A 20,944-nucleotide genomic window follows, 5' to 3' on the forward strand; every position below is an offset into this window, starting at 1 on the left:
TCAGAAGCTAGCAGAGCCCCAGAAAATGGGGGCAAAGCTATAAGTCCCCTAAATAACAAGAAGTTTGAACAAGGATGTGACAGATCTCATGTATGTACGTGAAGTCCAAAGGAGATCCAATCTGCAGAGAACAGGATAGCAGGATGCTAAAAAATTCAAGGTAGATGCAGTGAGCACTCAGCTCTTCCAGTCTAGTACTTAGAAGACAAGGTAGCAAGTGGCTGCAGCTACAATGTAAGCTGTTGAGATGCCAACCCTCTTGCTAGCCCTTCTGGTTCTTAGGTGCAGTGTGGGTACAGGTTAGTAGACGGTACAGTTGGATGGACACCCATTTTGAAAGGAATAAAGAAGCTCATGGAGGCTGGGGATTTGGCTCAAGTGGTAGCGCGCTAGCCTAGCACGCATGAGGCACTGGGTTCGATTCTCAGCACCACATAAAAATAAAATAAAGATATTGTATCCACCTAAAACTAATAAATAAATATTTTTAAAAAAGGAAAAAAAAGAAGCTCATGTAGGGGGGCTGGGATTGTGGCTCAGAGGTAGAGTGCTCACCTAGCATGTGCGAGGCCCTGGGTTCTATCCTCAGCAACACATACCTATGAGTAAAAAGTAAATATTAAAAAAAAAAAAGAAGCAGCAGCAGCTCAGGTAGGGCCAGGATTGACATAAATGGAACATTAGTTTGTAGTTTTGTTAGTATAATGGGTATGCTCTTATATGATGAGTCAATATAGGAAACAACAATATTATAAATGTCTATTGTCTACTGTTCTCCTTTCCCCCAGGTCATCATGCGACTTGTTCCTTCAGGTCTCCTGTGCTGAGAACTTTTATCAGAGCCCTCACCTCCAGCTCTCAGTAACCGCCCCCTTCCATATTTTACTTCACAGCCATGGTTTCTTGTCTTTTTCCTCCACTAAAAGTAGGCTTCATGAAGATAGGAGCTCCATTTGTTTATTCATGCTATCTTATCTCAAGTACCAAGAATATGGGTAAAATATTCATTCCTCCAACTAAGATTTGCTGGATGAATGAATGAGATACCTCTTGGTATTCTTCCTAAATTCTTTCTCTTCTAGTGAATTGATGTTCCTTCTTTTATTGGATAATGAGACCTGTGTTTTCTGTTGCCTTTTGGTCTTAGCTACTAGGAATTACTAAATAAGTTTTATGTTCATTTGCAATAACCATCCTTTGCTTACAATGTCTGTACTCCTCTCACCCATCGTATAGCTTTTAAAATATTTATTTTAATGATGCATGGTTTCAATATTACTTATTGTGAGTTGCCTCAAATCTTTTGTGGAAAAAAATGAAGAGTGTATAATTGTAACCGAACTGACTGACTGAAGGGTACCAGAAGAAGAAGTCAAAAAAGGAACACTACATTTTGGGAGCTGGGTGAATAAGATAATACTGTCTCTGTTATTAATAGAATAGAAACCAGATCAAACATTACTAATAAAGGTATCTCTGTGTCACCATTTTGGTACATTTCCCTCTTTTTTTTTTTTTTTGCTTCATCAATTTTTGGGTTTTTTGTTTGTTTGCTTGCTTTTTGGTTTTGTCTTTTTAATTAGCTTTAAGAGACATGTGTCTGTCTTGCTTATAACTGGTTTCCTGGAGCATAGGACACTATCTGGCACATTGTACAACTTAATAAATATTTGATAAATTAATAAATTAGGCTGGTGATGTAGCTCAGTTGAAGAGAACTTGCCTAGCATGCACAAGGCCCTGGGTTCTGTCCATAGCGCCACCCCCCAAAAATAATAATAATAAATTAATTTAGGCTCATGTGTTGGCACATACTGTAATTTCAGCAACTTGAGTAACTGAGGAAGGAGAATCACAAGTTTGAAGCTAGCCTTAGCAACTTGGCAAGGCCATAGGCAAGTGAGACTCTGTCTCAAGAAAGAAAGGAATGAAGGAAGGGAGGAAGAAAAGGAAAGGAAAGAAAGGAAGAAAGAAAAGGACTAGGAATGCAGCTCAGTGGTAAAGTTGCTCTGAGTTCAATTCCCAGTACTGGAAAATAAAATAAAATAAATTTAGTATGTCCCTTTTTTGCCATTTATTTTTAAGTGCCTATATTATTAAACATTAACTTGTTTCTCATGTGTCCTTATCCCTTTCAACCTGTAATTTCCCTTCTTTATGGATTTCCAAAGTTTTTTCATTTTTCTGTGCCTTCCTTCCCAACAAGGAACCTTCTTTTAACCACATCAAACCCTTGCCCCAGGGCTCATGAATATGTGCCTTTCTTCTTTCCTGGGTCTCCTAGATCTTATTCCCCTGATGACTAAATGATTCCTCACCCTTGGATCACACTTAAAAATTGAAGGGACAAGAGAGATCTTCTTTCTAAATGACTAATCTTCACTTGGTCCAGAGAGGTAAAGTGAATTGGCTGAGGTCACACTGCTTGTTGGCAACAGGCCAAAACAAAAACACACACCTCTTAACTCTGGATCCACATCTCACACCACAGAATAAGCAAGCCCCTTCCTAGCATCAGAAATGGAAAGTACTATGAACAAAGTAGAATATGATTTTCCTTATAGTTGAAAATATGGGATATATGATAGGAGTTAGGTATTAGCGTAAATTTGATCCCAGCTCTTTTTTACTCTTGGATAAATTCTTTAGGCCCTCTTAGTGTATATTCTTTCTGTTTTTTTTCCCTATGCATTTGTATATTTAATATAGATATTTAAATCTGTAAGTTTGGTTTGTTAATAGTAACAGAAGTTGTGTGTATTCCTCATACATAAATAGAATATGCTGGTTCTATTGATTTCTTTCACTTAATGTCGTGAGGAGTCCTTTCCATGACAGTGCATATACTTCTGTCTTGACTGCCCCACCCCACACTTTTTATTTGCATTGCTGAGAATGGAACCAGTCCCTGTGCATGACCATCTCTGCTGTTCCAGACACCATCCCCTCTCCAGCAGCTTATTGCACTATCTATCTTCCTAACTTGGCCCCTTGCTTCATCCTAGACACACACAGGCCCCACGGCATGTTGTCAACACTGCAGCCAGAGTGATCTCGTACTTCTCTGTTTAAAATCCTCCAAAGACCTCTCGTTTTACTTAGAGAAAAAGTCAAAGTCCTTATAGTGGCCTACAAGGCCCTTCAAGATCCACACCATACCCCAATCCTACACCACTCCTCTAGCCTCATCTTGTGCCTCCTCTGTCCCTCAGGTGTGCCAGGCTTGCTCCTATTTGCCCCTGTTCCTGTATGCCCCTCCCTCATATCCACAGAGCTGACACCTCACCCCCTGGACTGCCTAAATATCCATTTAGTGAAGCCTCCCCTTAAAATTGAAGACTGTCTGCATCTCCATTATTCCCTATTTCCCTTACCTGCTTTATTTTTCTCCCCATAGCATTTATGACTCTGTAATATACTATATAATTTAAACTGGAATGTAGGCTCCACAAGGACAGGAAACATTGCCTCCTGCATCCTGGCATATGTGAAGTATCTGAAACAGAACCTAGCACTCACTAGGCCTCTCAATAAATATTTGTCAAGTGAGTGAATTAATTTTACTTCTCCTGGAAGTGCCTGTCTTTCACCTCATTTTGCTTATCTGAACAGTGATAGTATAGGAAATATACTGGGCTGATGACTGGGGTCTAAACTGGAGGCCACATTTGCTATTTGTGTGACAATGAGTAAATGGTAGTTGTGTAGGGTTTGTGAAGGTTTATTAAGCTGTGTATTTATGATACATACATTTTCTTTTATATATATGTGAATTTTAAAATGTTCCCCGAATCCTGACTCTTTGAAAAAAAAACCTCATGGGGAATATCTTCTTCACATTTTTTATCTCTACATGTAGATTTTTTTAAAGGTAAAATTAGGATCCTGCTTGCTTGTTCACAAAACCATAACATGAATTATTTTTCCAGAGCATGATTTTTAATGGTTGCCCAAATCCTTTGAAAAGTATAAGCATCTTTTGGTATATTATGTTAATATCACTGTTCTTGGAATAAGGAGTTGAAAATTTATTTCAAAAGATTTTGATTTCTTCCTTTTCTCTACAGGGGACATGGTTTCAAAGTACAGAGAACCTTTGATCCACACCTTCCTGAGAGGAGTGAAAGATCCAGATGGTATGCACAGGGCCAGCAGCTTAGCCAACCTGGGAGAACTGTGCCAACATCTGGACTTCCTGCTGGGTCCTGTGATCCATGAGGTGCTTCTAATACTTCTTTTAGATTGGGAGTCAGTAGACTTGTGTTCTTTTTCCAGATCTGCCTCCCTGTAAGATAGAACGAGTAAGTCTATTAACTTCCCTAGTCTCTATTCATCTCATTATGTATATTAAAAGCTGTATTGGTTGACCACCTCTAATTCCAAACCCAGACACTCCAAACAAATCTGGAACTTTTGGAGCATCAACATGATGCCACAATTGGAAAATTCCCCACACCATAAAGTTTTGTTCTATGCAAAAATTTATTTAGAATATTATATAGAATTACCTTTTGGCTATGTGGATAAAATTCATGAAACATAAATGAGTTTTGTGTTTAGACACAGGTCCAATTTCCAAGATAACTCATTATGTATATGCAAGCATTCCAAAATCCAAAAGAAATATCTGATATCCAAAACAGTTTGGTCCTAACCATTTCAAAGGATATTCCAACCCTTTAGTAAGAATCTCTTAGTTACAAATAACAGGAAGTCAACTTACCTTAAGCAATGAAAGATGATTCACTAGAAATTTATTAGATGATTTATTCTGAGGTAACTAACAGAATTGAAGAAACCTTGAGAAAGGCTTTAGACCTTTACCCTAGGTCTCTGGGCTGTGTGAGTCTTATCTCTATTTGTAAAAAAAAAAAAAAAAAAAAAACTCTTTGTAAAAAAAAAAAAAAAAAAACCTCAGGCTAATGCTCTGGCCCTTTTTGGTCACAAGTGCCAAATGAATCAGTTCAGACCTGATTCATACATTTTCTAAAACTAACAATCCTGAACAATATTCAAACATCATGATCTTATTTCTTTATTTTATTTTTATTTTTATTACTTTTTTTTTCTTTTTGTATCCTTAGAGTCTTCCCTTTCTCTGTCTTAAGGGAAGTATAGCATATTGGTGGCATGTGATTTGCTGTCAGAAATTTGAAGAAATTTTTTGGTTTGATTGATAAGAAGATTGATTTGATCTAGAGCAGATTTTTAACATTCAAAAAGTATCATCTTAAACCAGGCGTATTGGCCCATGCCTGTAATCTTGGGAAGCTGAGGCAGGAGGATGGCAAATTCAAATTATCTAGCCTTTCTGGGAAGGTGACAGTTGACTAAACACAGCCTCAGCAACTCAGCAAGACCCTATCTCTAAATAATATATTTTAAAAGGGCTTGGGATGGCTCAGCAGTAAAGCACTGCTAGGTTCAATCCCCAGTACCCAGCCTGCCAAAAAAAGGAAAAAAAAGTGTCATCTTTCTGGAAACCTACAGAATTATTGAAAGAAAAATAAATTGCCAGATTCTCTTGGGAATTGTAATAAATGAAGGCCCAACTCAACAATCTACTTACCTATGTTCACTCGAGTGAATGATTCTAAGACTCTGACCATGGTTTCTTGATCTGAAAAATGGGATTGAATTACTGATGGTGTAGTACTGTTATAAGGATCTAGAGATGATATATATGCTTGACGTAATAATTTATTTAACAATTTTTACTGAGAGCCTACTTCATGCCAAGCAGTATTCTAATTACCTAAGATATCTCGCTCTTCAAAATAGACAGTGGTTCCTGTCTTTGTAGAGCTTCCATTCCAGTGAGAAGAGACGGACATAAAGGAATATACACAATCAATCAATATAATATGTTAGATAAGAAGTAGAGCAGGAGAAGATGATCAGGATTGTAGTGTTAGGTGCTGGGGAGGTGGTAGTTTTAAGTAGGTATCTAGCCTTTCTGGGAAGGTGACAGTTGAGTAAACATATTTTGATGAGCAGCAAGGAAATGAGAAAAAGAGAGTAACCAGTGTCCCTCAACATCTGAAATATGTTAGGCCTATTGTTGGGGGCTGGGACTACAACCCCATTCTTCTGGGGATGGGTAACCTGGTGGAAGACACAATGATCAGTGATTACAGTGACAGCTGATGGAGTGAGTGGTGGGACATATTTGAGTATTGACAGAGATTCCCTGGAGAAAGAGCTGAATCTGGAGAACAAGTTAGGTAAGAAGGTGAGGGTGAGCATTTCAGCAGAGGGAGCAGCATGTGCAAAGGCATGGGGGTGAGGGTGGGGTGGGTGTTTAAGAGACCACGGGAAGATCCTGAAAGTTGAGTGGAGGAGTTGGGGTGGGGCTAGTTGTCAGCAAGAGCTAAGGCAAGAAAGGCAGGCAGGGGCCATGTCATGAAGAGCTTTGTTATTACATGGCTTCCTGGCTCACAGCAAGAATAAAGCACTGCTTATATAATCTTCCGAAGTGAAGTGCAAATAGGTAGAGGGCCATTTGCTTGCCATGAATGCTGACTTAAAGAGCACCATTCACAATCCTCAGACCTGTTTGTCTCAGTGTTCACCTCCAGGTGAGGACTGGAGCTGTGGAGGTATCTGCTGGGCACATCCCAGTCCAGAATCTCTGCCTCACTACTAGATACCTGGACTGTTTCTGCTGTATCATTGCCAGGAGTCTTCACAGTCATTAATAAACTGTAAGCACAACAAAGGCAGAACTATTCTTTATTCACCTTTTCGTACCCCCTAGTACATCGCAGTGCTTGGTTTGTTAGCTGATTGGCATCAAATGAAGAGGAAGGTAAAGCTGGTTGGGAAGACTAGTTCCTACAAGTTTAAAGAATACTCATAATAACAGGAGATGTAGCTCAGGAGTAGACACTTTTCTAGCATGTATGAGGCCCTAGATTTAATCCTCAATACCTAAAAAAGATAAAAAGCAAAAAATAGGACATAATACTCTTCTGAGTGCCTTATATGTCAACTGATCCAATCCTCACAGAGGAAACTGAGTCACAGAGAAACTGAGTAAGTTGCCGCAGGTGGCATGGTTGGAGTTTGAATGTGAGCAGTTAGTTCTAGAACTCATACCTACTCCTCTGTATTGTTTCTCAATAAGTGTTTTCAGTTCCTTTGTGAGATTGCTTTTGTGTTTTGAAAGTGAAGAGCATGCCATATGAGAAAAGCTTCAGATAGGAAGGGTCATGTAGCTCTACCTTAATAGAGCTTGCTTTTGGCAGTGAAACTTCAGAAGGCAGTATATTCCCTCTGATTTGAAAAACCAGATGTTTCCATCCCATATAATTTCTGCCTCTTCTTTTTAAATGTTCCTTCTTATGTAGCATCCCACGCTTGCCTTGTCATCAGTGCCAAACCAGCTACCTTGGATGGACTGCAAGTTTGAACATGCTTGGAGGCGTGCCAGTTTTAGCATTTCCGCCATTACTCCTCCTATAGTCAGAAAGCTCTAGCCCATTCACATAGAAAAAGTGGGATTTTTGACATGGCTCTTTAGTAGTTCTTCATTCGTTTATTCATTCAACAAATATTTATTGAGCATGTGGTCTGTGCCAGTTGGGCATACAGCCAAGCCATGTGTGCAATGCTAAGGACCCAGCTGTGAACACAATAAAGTCCCTGTGCTCATGGCCTTAACATTTTGGAGAGGAAAGATATGGAATAAACAAGTAAGCAGTTCTATACCATGTCAGGGATGGTACATCTAATAAGATTATGGGCACAAAGGGAGCTTGTTGTACATGACTCAGAGGGACAAGAAAAGTTTCACCAATGAGTGACATTTGAGCAAAGACCTAAGGAAGCAAGGGGGTGATCAGATATCTGGGGAGAGAGCATTCCAGATAAAAAGCACAGAAGCCTTGAGGCAGGGAACTTCGAGGCCAGCATACCTGGAGGGAAGAGGGCAAGAGAAAGAATCATAGGAGCTGGCATTAAAAAGGTAGTAGCCAGTGGGGCTGGGGCCCAGCGGTAGAGTGCTCTCCTAGCACATGCAAGGCTCTGGGTTTGATTCTCAGCACCACATAAAAAATAAATGAATAAATAAAATAAAGGTATCATGTCCAACTAAACTAAAAAAAAATTTTTTTTAAAAAGGTATGGCCCGTCCAAATGGTGCCTTGTACAGACTTTTCTTGTGAGTAGGATGAGAAGCCAGAGCAAAGGAGTGAAATGGTCTAACTTATTTTTGATTACTGGGACTTCTTCTATGACAGTTCTTTGAATGTCTCATGAAAACTCTTTAGGCTTTGTAGTCTCAGAAATACCTAACTCAAATGTGCACTGGTGGAGAAGGCACATTAACTTTGAAGAAACTCATCTTTGACTGCAACTTGAAGAAATGCTCCTTTGTGAGACTGATCATGTTCCAGCAATACTAGAGGGCACAGATAATGGACCTAGTCTCTTCCCCTAAAGAAATCTCAGTAGAATATGAAATGGACAGTGGTCCAGAATTATGCAATAGAACAAGCACCAGCGGCTGAGGAAACACAGAGCTGGGACCCTAAGTTAGCATGCCAGGGTATTAGGAAGGTTACATCGATCAGGTGTTAGATAGGAAGATGAGGATGAGAAGCATGATCTTTTTTGATATAAAGTTTGACAAACTACCTACCTCAGTCTTTTCTGACATGATCTGATCTGAAGGTGTTGGCCCCTCCTCTAGCTGTGTAGCACATGAGCATCAGAAGAGAGCTGTCTTAATGTTGAATGGTTCAGCTGTGGGCACTGTCTGTGCCCCTATAGTGTTGGTTGGTAGGGAGGGAACAAAAAGTACAGGCTCACCCCTTCCACAGTCTTCACACTGGGAATTCAAGTTTTTCTTCTTTGTTGATGTCAAAATTTAACCTGTTTAGGGAGCATTATTTTTTCCCCTAACTTCTCATTCTTGCCAAGTGCTGTGTTGCTTAAAACCAAATCATAATGGGCTTTCATCTTTATCACGTTCTATAACATGTAAATATGATTTAAGTGAAGTGTAGTAAGAGACCTGTCCTCGATCCAACAAATAAGATGTGCCACAGGTGACAAGTTTATGGAGAAGTCTGGTTTTAATACTGTGCCTAAAATTCCACATACCTGAGCTTTGTGGTCTGATACAAAGCTACCACTGTGATCCCACTATGTGATCTAAATTTATTACCAGTTTTGCCACCTTCGGTGTAGTTTCCTAAATGACAGGGCCCACACAGTTTGAGGATTGTCAATACCTGAGCTGAGGAATGGCAGGTGTTATGGGAAACTCCAAGAAAGCCCAAGTAGACACTATAGTTTCTTTCCTGGCAGTGATTGAGTAAGCAAAGCTCATAATAATTATTGATTACACTGCCTTTGCTATTAAGGTTTCTTAGTTCTTGTCCTGGAATTTTCCAAAGTCCGTTTTGGGTAATTTGGTATTGGTGGTGGTGGTGGTGGTGGTGGTTGTGGTGGCAGTGTTTCCCCTCAGCCTTCAGTATTAGGCAAGCACTCTACCACTGAGTTTCCCCCCAGCCCTTTTTATTTTATTTTAAGACAGGGTCTCACTAAGTTGCTGGGGTTAGCATAAAACTTATGATCCTCCTGCCTTAGCCTCCCAAGTAGCTGGGACTACAAGCAGGTGCCACTATGGGTAATCTTGCCATTTGTATTATCTTTATTTTTATAGTTCTGATTATGCTTGGTGTGTGCCAGCTGTTTTGGGAGTGATGCTTTTCCTTATTTCTGTTGGCTCCTGTGAAGTGTTAAATTGCTTAAGCTGACCTTTAATGTTTCCAAAGCAGCCATCATCTTTCTGTCTATGTGGATTTCAGAAGTGGATATGATTTATATGATTTACCCAGTGAAGAGAAAGCCTTCCATAATATCACTTATTAGATTAGGTACATTGACCCTTAGGGAAAGTGTCATGAAGATCACATAGAATCAGATTCTGCCATCTGGGAGGACTTAGAAACAGAGAATGGAAATATTACACCAGTTTATAAATTAGTAAAGACCTTACATCATCTGCCTATCATTCACCAAGGCTTTTAGGAGTGGAAGGCAGTGTTGAGTATGCCCTTGGAGCTGGAGGTGAGAGACTAGCTGTGAAGTGACTCATTCCTACTGGATAGATGGAAGAGAGCAGTCTGGCATTCTTCCTGCTTCTAGTGTTAGAAAAGGAGGTCTCTCTTACAGACCTCACATGCAGGAAAGCAGATATGAGCTGGCATGAGTATTGGAAAAGAAGGAGGCTATTCTTACTCTAGAGATATCTGCAAGACCATATTAAAATCCTGATGTCCAAAAGACACTTTACCTGAGCAACACTTGCATATTTCATAGGACTTGGTCCTGGTGGCAGAGGTTTGAGGAAGGTTCATGAATCTCTTCCATTCTCTGGCCTCTTCCGGATTGTCCAAGATATTTCATTGTAGTTGGGCTTTTTACAGTCTGGCACATTAGTCACTGGCAGCCTGTAGCAAGCAGGAGGCCATTCTAGCTGACTTCAGCAAGGCCTATAATTACCAGCTCCTCTCTCCCCTGTACCTTCAAGATGCTACAGGGATCAAGAATTGGCCTTCAAGGGAAAGCCCTTTGCCAACCAGGACACTTTTGCCTGGATATTCCAATTGTGGAATTAATGTGTCACAGTCAGAGCTAGCTTTATACTGAGAGCCTAGGCAGAGGCATGTCCCACTCAACATAGAGAGGCCAAACAGAGGAGGCAAAGACAGACACAGCAGGGTTCTAGATTAGGAAGCCTTGGTCTGCCAAATGTGGAATCATGGACCTAAGGTAAACAGGCAAACACTTGGGAGCCTCTGTGATGTGATCTTAGGCTGGCTTTCTTACATTAGTTATCAGACAGAATAAGTTAAACTTTAGTGTATCAAGAAGGTCTCTGACCTAGCTCTAACTTGTTTCTCTGACTTCAGCTCTTACCTTGTAAATACTAAGCCTGAAAGTGGAGGTAGCTATTATATTGTTGCCTGTTTGGAGGTGACCCAAGGAATTCCTCTGAGGACCTAATTGCTTCTACCGTTAATGCCAGAGGCTTAGATGCTGCTGCTAAGCCTTAGGTTTGGGGTCCCAGGTCAAAGGCAGAAGCAGTTTACTGGGTCTTATTGGAAAATAGCCCCCAACAAATTGAGTTTTCTGGAGTTTCTCTTTCCTTGGAAACTGCAGGTTTGTCTAATAGATGCACAATTTAATTAAATGCCAGTGCATCACAGATGCAATTGTATTTAAGAACAAGCTATTTCTTCTAATCTCTTTGCCACCACTGATTAATTAGGTACTTTGAACTATGCCCAACTGTTTGAAAGCTGTGAAAAATACAACCTGCATAGTGAAAATTTCTGTACAAGCCTATTCCCTCATTTGTGCCTGTATTCACTATTCTTTAAACATAATATTTATTTATATGCATTTCCAAACACACAATCTGGCTATTTTCTTGTCATGGTTAAAAATACCTCTACTGATAGCCAAGAAATACATGCACACAGTAAATCCAGTAACCAAAGTATCTGAGGGACCAGCTGAATAATTTAGACATACCTTTAGTTGCTACATCAGTCATAATTACAAAAGTTGTGCTTTTTCTTTTTAAATCTTATATGAGTACCTTGGAAAAGTTTGTTGTTGTGTTTATTGTTATTATTGTTGTTAGTGGTGTCTCTTTGTTGAAATTTTAGAATATTTTTTATGTTTACAAGGAGCTAAGCAGTGATAAAGTGGTTGGTACAAAGTATAGAAACTGTCCATTTTATGACACACGTAATTATTAGCTATGTATGTGGCACCATGTTTTGTAAGTACTTCCTTTTCTGTTATACAACTGTCTTTGAAAGCAACTGAGCCCAGAAAGACCTCTACCACCAGATCTCAGCTTCTTTATTAAAGCTGAGGAAACTAATCCATCCCTCTCTAAGCTAGATTGCTCTTGATGAATGTGTAGTAAGTACAGCACAGTTGAAAAGCTACAGGTAATTGTGCAATCCTGGTTTTCACTGACTTCTTCCCTCACCCTCCTAGGTGACAACTTGCCTGATTGCTGTGGCTAAAACTGACCATGAAGTTCAAGTGCGCAGAGCTGCCATCCACGTGATCGTGCTGCTGCTTCGGGGACTCAGTCAGAAAGCTACTGAGGTAAGTCAGTTTGTGGTTGTGTGTAACTTCCCCACCTCTTTATTTTCTGTCTTCAGTCTTCCTTTTACAAAGGCAGTCTCAAGCTTTTTCTCTAGATGGACTCTTGAATCCCTGTTGAATTAGTCAATAAGAATTTTGTAGCAGGTATGGTTTGCATCTTCAGTAAAGAATTTCTGTTTCCTATGTAATATGTTGGGCAAACCCAGTAACTCCTGCAGAAAAAACAGAGCATGAGTTTACAGACTGAGGCCCTGAATCCTGGCATTCTCCTCATGGGGGCGGGTTCCAAGGTGAGCTGGCTGGAACACATTAACCCTGCCTCTGCAGCCTGAACTTCAGTGACTTGTCTTCCTGGCATATTTCATTGTTCATGCTGAACTACTGAAGGGCTTAATTTAAGATGTTTCCTTTCTAGCTTTAAGTTCAGGCCATGAGATTTTCATTGCTGCATAAATTAAACTTTCTTCCTTCTTCAAGTGGGTTTGGCTGGGTTTCTCCCCAGTGCACGACCAATACAGGAAGGAAGTTTATATATCCATATGTGTGCTACAACTGAGTTACCTCAAAATTAATTTTCTTCTTGATTTTAATGGAAACTCATTCCTAGTTGATTTCAGTTACAATGTTTACATTAATAATTCACTTCCTGGCATCCACAATGCATTTCTGTGGCTTGCACAACAGTATTTAACCAAGTGTTGGGGAAGCCATTATAAGAGTGATTGTTTTGTCACAAACAAAGCCTTTATTCATGATAGAATTTTACCATATCAAATGCCTGATGCCTGTTTGTAAAAGCATGAACTCATTAGTTATCCTCCTTTCTTTCCTACACAGGCACATTTTCTCTGTAACTGTCTACTTACTGTTGTTTCAGCTCAGACCACTGAATTTCCAAATAAACACTCCCCTGATCTTTATCCTCAGCTGCATTTCTCTCCCTTCTGCCTTGTGTAGGTTAAGGTTTGTATTGAATGAGTTTATCTGGTGTGAATATGTTCAACTACAAATTATAAAAACTCCAATACAATGGCCTAAACAAGTAAGGATTTGTTTTTCTTATTTCATAAAAAAATACGTAGGTAGGTGCTGTTCATTAGCAGCTCAATGTCAATAGAGCCAATATTTCTATAATCTTCACGGCCTTTGTTTCGTGGGGACAGAATAGTTGCTGCAGCTGTGGCCATTGTAGCCCATAAAAATAAATAAGAAGGAAGATAGGAGAAGGGCACTTTTATATCCTTTTTTGGGGAACTAGAATAGGTTTCCTAGAACCTCCCCAGGTGATTTCCAAAACTGTCTCATATAATTACTCCTCACCACGAGGGAGCCTGACAATGAATTTAGCTGGGACATCTCTGCTCTGAACAAAATTCAATTTTCTTTAGCAAGGAAATGGATATTGGAAAGGTGACTAATAATGACACAATAGGGAAAGGGGAAGAATGATCTGACTCATAGGAACTTCTGTAGAGGTAGAATTACTCAGAAACTGGGAGCTCTCACCTGGGGGTTGGAGGCTTCAGTTTGTCATCTAGGACTTTGATCAGGACAAGGATGTATGGATCACACCTTGATAATTCTTTTTTTTTTTTTTAAAGAGAGAGAGAGAGAATTTTTTTAATATTTATTTTTTAGTTTTCAGTGGACACAACGTCTTTTATTTTTATGTGGTGCAGAGGATCGGACCCAGCGCCCCACGCATGCCAGTCGAGCGCGCTACCACTTGAGCCACATCCCCAGCCCCAATAATTCTTATAATTAAATGAACAGGGTACATACAGCTCTTGTTGAGAATTTGCTGTAGAAGATGGAGTTAAGAAAGAATAGTGTTTTTCATCCATTATTAAGATCTCTGAAACTCTTAGCTAATATAACATTGTTATGTAAACTGTTAACAACTGGGAAGATCAAGTGAGGAAAATACAGGGTCTCTATACTATCTTTGCAACTTCTTTAAGTCTAAAATTATCTCAAAATAAAAATGTGTTTAAATCACAGCATTATTAAAAGAAATATACAAAACTGTGGGACTAGGGATATAACCCTAGTTGGGTTCAATCCCTGGTAACCACGACAAATTCCATAAGTGCATACATCCTTACTGAGTGAGAACAAGAGAGGGAGAGAGAGGGAGACGGAGGAAAAATACATGTGCATAGAGTAAAATATCTGGCTAGCAAAGTGAGAGAAGAAATAGAAACTCCAGATTTCTCACATCTGTGTGTAGCCATTGAAAGCAACACTGCTTGTCTCACCACTACTAAAATAATTTGTGACCATGGAGGATTTTTGTCACCTTCCAAATGCCATGTGAATGGAAAACCTCTCTTGTATTCTCCAAACCATCTGCAGTTTACACTCACTGAAACTTATAAATTGTGCTTACTCAGTGAATAAAGAAAAGGAAATGGGGTGGGATGAATGTATGATTCCTCTTCCTAGTGCGTCCTTGAGACCAGGTGTGTTAAATCTTGTAATCGTAGGTGTGATTATAATCAGGGGCACTTTAATGAAAAGCGGAGATAACCACAAAGCTTTCAATCTGGGATTTCTCTTCACAGCTCTGTCTTGCCCCCAGGAACAGCTGAAAAGAAAATGCTGCTTTGTTGATGAAGTTTTATGTTTTTTATTTCCTTCTAATCACTATCTCTTAAGCTATGGAGTGCCAAAAGATAATACCTGGTTTCAGTGAATTCTCTGTTGTTTGTGGCTGTGCCGGCAAAGGGACCTCTGTGGTTATGGCAACTGGAAAGAGCAGTATAGCAGATAGATTGGAACCAAGAAGGAAGATATCACCAACCCGACTCATGAGGTCTTTTTTTCCCTTCTTTCCCATTTCAAAGTAGCCAGAGTTTTACACGATCAATACAGTATTCATATTGGAAGAAAACACTACACTCACTTTCTTACTGAAAAACCTCTTCTCTGCTTAGCTTTGTTTTAGCTTTATGAGCCATCTCTCTCTCTCTCTCTCTTTTTTTTTTTAATAAAGTCTAAAGCTTTGTTAAAAACTAGAAGGCGGGCTAGGGTTGTGGCTCAGTGGTAGAGCACTTGCCTGGCATGTGTGAGGCACTGGGTTCAATTCTCAGCACCACGTAAAAATATAAATAAATAAAATAAAGGTGTTGTGTCCATCTACAACTAAAAAATAAATTAAAAAAAAAAACAAGAAGGAACTCTTTTTTAAGCCCATTTTTTACCGTACCCTTGCTGAAATATAAGCTTACTAGGAATACCCAGGAAAGGAGACATGTCCAGGCCAGCACTTTGTGTTGGTCTAAATGTTAAAAATAGGCTTTCTCAACACAGAGAAAGGAGCATAAGCAACAGAATGAGGAAAGGGTGCTTAACCACCTGCTTTTCACAAACTTGATCTTTGCAAGTGACTTGTTTGTTTATTCTATGCATTGTAAATATTTAGAACATCTATTTTTATAAATTTCTTCCAAAAACAATAATTGGGGCATTAATATTGAGCACTAACCTATCACACTGGCCCACCTTCAGATACATCCATAAAGTCAGTCCATAAAGCTGAGCACAATGGAACATGATGTTTAGGAGGCTGAGGCAGGAGAATCACAAGTTTGGGGCCAGCCTCAGTGATTTTAAAAAGTAGCTGAATGTGGTGGCATATGCCTATAATCCCATCAACTCAGGAGTCTCATACAAGAATCTCACAAGATTGAGGCTAATCCCAGCAATTTAGTGAGATCCTCAGCAATTTAGCAAGACCCTGGCTCAAAATAAAAAGTAAAAAGGGCTGGGGATATAGCTCAGTGATAAAGTACCTGTGTTCAATCCCAGCTACCAGGAAGAAAAAATCTGGACATAATATAATGAGCATCTATCTGAAACCCTTGGAAAGCAATTAGAAGCAGGGAGGTTTTTTGTTTTTGATTTTGTTTTTTCAGTACTAGGAGTTGAATTCAGGTGTGCTTTACCACTAAGCTACACCTCCAGCCCTTTTTTTGTTTTGCTTTGCTTTTTTGTTTTTGAGGCAGAATCTCACTAAATTAACCCAGGTAGGCCTCAAACTTGCAGTCCTCCTGCCTCAACCTCCCAGGTTGCTAGGATTACAGGCATGCACCTCTACACCTAGCAGGTAGAATATTAAGGGGAATCGTGCTTAGAGCAGAGATAGTATACAAAGTGTGTTCCCATCCTCTTTGCTTAACCTAGAGACAAGGTTCAAAGGTTAGTTGTGAAGGCATGCAATACATTAGGGGCCCTAACAGAGAAATCACAGAATGCCTGATCTGGGTAACCAGAAGATGAAATCTGGGGAAAACTATAGCCACAGGATGAAAAAGGGCAATCCTAGAAGGGAAAGATTCAGAAAGGGGATTCCCAAATTCTGTCTACATCTCCAGCTAAACTCTAAAACAAGCAATATAATTTTCTGCTTAAAAAACAAAAACAGGGGTTGGGGTGTAACTCAGTAGTAGAACACTTGCCTAGCACAGACTAGACCATGGGTTCTATCCCCCACACTACAAAAATATAAACACTCATTGGAGAGCAGAATCCAGAGTTTCCATAATTTAACATTTGTAATATCTAGGATACAGTCAAATTTACACAGTATATGAAAAACCAGGAAAATGGAAAATATTCTCAAGAGAAAAAACAAATCAACTAAGACCAACCCCAAGAAAATTCTGATACTGGAATTATCAGACAAGATTGTTAAAGCAGATATTACAATTATCATCAGTGAAGTAAAGGAAAATATTCTGCAATTGATAAAAAGGAAATCTTGAAAGAAATAGAAATGATTAAAATAAAAGAGCCAAAGCCAGACATGGTGGCACATACATCATTAATTGTGAATTTAGTGCTTATAAAAACAAAACTATCACAGATAATCCCAGTGACTCAGGAGGCTGAGGTGGGAAAATCATAAGTTTAAGTCCAGCTACAACAATTTAGCAAGACCTTGTCTTGAAATTTAAAAAAAAAGAAAAAAAAAATTTAAGGGCTGGGGATGTGGCTCATTGGTTAAGCATGCCTGGGTTCAATCCCTGGTACTAAAAAAAAAAAAAAAAAAGAGCTAAGTGGAAGTTCTATAACTAAAAACTATGATTTCTGAAATTTAGGGAAAAATAAAAACACTAAATGTAATTAAATGCAGAAAGGAGAAAACCAAGAAAAGAATAAGTGAATTTGAAAATAGAGCAAAAAATGATCTAATTTGAAAAACAGAGATAAACTGGATGCAGTGGCACATACCTGTAATCCCAGCAGCTCAGGAGCCTGAGCAATGAGTTTGAGGCCAGCCTTAGCAACTTAGCAAAACCTCGTCTCAAAATTAAAAATAAAATGAGCTAGTAATGTGGCTCAGTGGTTAAGCACCCCTGGGCACTCAATCCCTGGTACCAAAAAAGAAGCAGATAAAAACAAATATTCAACAATGACTGATTTGGTGTAACTAGATCCTCATAGGAAACTAACCCTGTGTTTCCTCTAAGAGCAGTGGTTCAACATCTACTAATTCAGTGTTAACGGCAAACTTAGTGTTTATAAAAACATAACTACCACAAATAATGAAAATCAGTTATATACAAAATTGAAATAAATCAGTCATAAAAAATATAATCTGGAGCTGGGTTCAGTGGTGCATGCCTGTAATCCTATCAGAGGCTAAGGGAGGAGGATCACAAATTTGAGGCCAGTTCAGCTATTTAACAAAGCCTTCAGCAACTCTGCAAGACCCTGTCTCAAAATAAAAAGGGGTAGAGGTGTAGTTCAATGGTAAAGTCCCTGGGCTTAATTCCCAGTGCCAAAGGGTACGGGCAGCAAAACCTTAAAGCATCTTCAGGAGCAAGAGTTAGAGATTAGTTATTAATTAATGGCTGGGTCAGATTATGAGGCAAACCAGGTCTCCACTCTGGAATGACTTTTAATTCCTTCCTTTGAGTCCATTGTTGAACTATGATGGCAGAAGCCTCTTTCTCATACCATTATAAGTGGTGCTTTTACTAACCTTGCTTCATTAGGAGGGCATGGCTGTTTACAGGGTTGATATTAATAAGACCAGGTATTTAATAAGAAATTAGTTTTGTTGGATAGTGTTCACAGCATCACAGGAGACAGGGGCATAGAAGTATTTAAAAATGTATTGTGAATTTATAAAATGTCTGTTACCCCCAAATACTTCCTACTTATTCAGACATCTGAATCGCAGTTGTTCCATTTCTGTGAGAGAAGGCAAACCCTGGGTTTAAAAAAAGCAAAGAGTTTTCTTGTGATACTCTGCTTTTTTAATTACAGAAAGTGTTCATGGTCCATCCAGAAGATTTAGTTCCTATGTCCCTAGTTCACTTGTGCCTGTCTGTTCAGACCAAATGAGAACTAGGATATGACACTTAATCTTTGACACAGCACAAATGGCAAGTTGTGAGTGTCTGTAAGACAGACCAAATGGGGAATTCCCTTCCTTTTATTGATTTTGTCTTATCCTGAAAGTTATTTGGACAATATTTGGTGAGTTTTGTGCTATGGGCACAGTGAATGGGCTAGTGCAGTGTCATTCCCAGAATGACTTCTACAGACATTATTTTTTTTTTAAGCAGATAGAAGGCTCCATGTAGAAAGCAATGAAAAGAACACATATAAAAATGACTTATCTTTTTCCCCTTTTTTTCCTCCTCTTCCTCCTCCATCTCCTCCTCCTACTTTTCTCTTCTTCCTCCTCTACCTGCTCCCTCCTTTTATTTCTCCTCCTCCCTCTTCCATACCATATCTTCTAGCCTTAGGAAGCTAAGAGGAGTGGTTCTGACCTTCTTTCCTTGAATAGAGAAATAATGATAGAGCCTAGAATAATATTTCAGACTGTTAGACTTGGTGCAAGTTCTGGTCTTGATGCAAATCCAGGAACCTCTCTGAATGTCATTTTCACATCTGTCTTATCTGCCTGATAGATGTGGCAAGAGTGAGATGGAATAACATGTGAAACTCTGCAAACTGCAAAGGGTTGTAAATGTACAAGACAACTTTTTTTTTTTTTTTGGTATAGAGATTGAATCCAGGAGCACTTAACCACTAAGCCACATCTCAAGTCCTTTTTAAAAATATTTTATTTAGAGACAGTGTCTCGCTGAGTTGCTTAGGGACTTCCCAAGTAGCTGAGGCTGGCTTTGAACTTGCGATCCTCTTGCCTCAGGCTTCTGAACCACTGGGACTCCAGGCATGTGCCACCATGCCCAGCTATACAAGACAACATTAATGATGAGTACCATTAATAATCATTGATGATTGTCATCATTACTACCACCACCTTCATCACTTCTACTACACTGGGTGGTTTTTTTAAATTTTAATTGATTGTGCAGTGCTGGGTATCAAATGCTGGGCCTAATGCATGCTTAGCAAGCATCCCACCACTGAGGTACATCTCCAACCCCTTAAATGATTTTTTTAAAACCACCAAAGATAGTTTTATATTGTTCTATCAGATCATATGAATATGAATGAATAGACAATTTATTTGATGGCTGACATTTTTTAAGTGAAATTATTTTTAACTGATTCATAAAAACATAAAAGGGGCTGGGGATGTGGCTCAAGCGGTAGCGCGCTCGCCTGGCATGTGCGGGATGCTGGCTTCGATCCTTAGCACCACATAAAAATAAAATAAAGATGTTGTGTCCGCCAAAAACTAAAAATAATAAAAATTTTAAAATTATCTCTAAAAAAACATAAAAGTTATACACATTAGTGGTATATATACATTTGTAATGCTTAAATCTGGGCTGGAACTTTTAGTACCTTACACTTTTTTTTTAGTTGTAGATGGACACAATGCCTTTATTTTATTTACTTGTCTTTATGTGGTGCTGAAGATTGAACTTGGCGCCTCACACATACTAGACAAGCATTGCTTTTAGGAGACAAACTTTATTACTTGGAATTCAGTCTTCAGACTCTGTTCAAGGCTCTAATGAGTGCCATCTCCTCTTCCTTATGATGAATACTGACGTACTTTACTGGGAAAACATCTAAATACCTTAGATGCTCTGTAGTTATTGAATCAAAGGACATAACATTTATTTGGACTTGATTTGACTATTGTTTTCTTCCTTTATTACCTATGGAAAAAGAAAAATACCATCTGCTTTCAGAAAGCAGATACTGAGCTAGATGTTTTATCAGTCATCTCAGTTATTCTCTCGGGAGCTCTGGGGATAGGTGTTGTTATCCCCATTTTTCCAGAGACTAACTGCACATAGGTTAAGCCAACCACTCTAGGTCTCACTATTATTAAGTGGCAGAGCTGGTAAACCCAGACCACCTAACCCTAAAGTTTATGTTCTAGCTGCTGTTAGCAGTTTGAAAAAGTTAGGTATTTCCTAACTTTATTAGGCTACTGATGTTTTTAATAAAGAGCACAAAGGAAATTTTTAAAAAATAAATTTTAAAAAAATTAGTAAGAAAAAAAGAAGAGCACAAAGACTGGGGTTGTACCTCTGGTAGAACGTTTGTCTAGAAGTATGAGGCTCTACGGCCCCATCCCCAGCACCACAAAAAAGAAATAGCACTGGGGCTGGGGTTGTGGCTCAGTGGCAGAGCACTTGCCTAGCATGTGTGAGGCACTAGTTTTGATCCTCAGCATCATAAATAAATAAACAAACAAATAAATAAAATAAAGGTCCATCATTAGCTAAAAAAGAAAGAACACAATTTTTTTTTTCTTGGTACTAGAGATTGAACCCAGGGGCACTTTATCACTGAGCCACATCCCCAGCCCTTTTTAGTTTTTATGTTGAGACAGGGTCTTGCTAAGTTAGTTGGAATTTGTGAT

The 20,944-nt window shown here is 39.1% G+C and overlaps 1 protein-coding gene across 1 annotated transcript in view; it reads left to right on the plus strand.

Annotated features, from left to right (window-relative positions):
* The window catches only part of Tango6 (transport and golgi organization 6 homolog), a 172,964-nt gene that overhangs the window by 133,774 nt on the left and 18,246 nt on the right, over positions 1-20,944 (plus strand). Inside the window, exons 16-17 of the mRNA XM_046434280.2 lie at positions 4,068-4,219; positions 12,025-12,138. Coding sequence (XP_046290236.1) covers positions 4,068-4,219; positions 12,025-12,138 — 266 coding nt within the window. The remainder of the gene's footprint in view (positions 1-4,067; positions 4,220-12,024; positions 12,139-20,944) is intronic.

This window comes from Marmota monax, unplaced genomic scaffold (assembly GCF_021218885.2).
Source record: "Marmota monax isolate L192 unplaced genomic scaffold, Marmota_monax_Labrador192_F-V1.1 WCK01_AAM20220418_F8-fsc00024, whole genome shotgun sequence".
NCBI classification, from domain to species: domain Eukaryota; kingdom Metazoa; phylum Chordata; class Mammalia; order Rodentia; family Sciuridae; genus Marmota; species Marmota monax.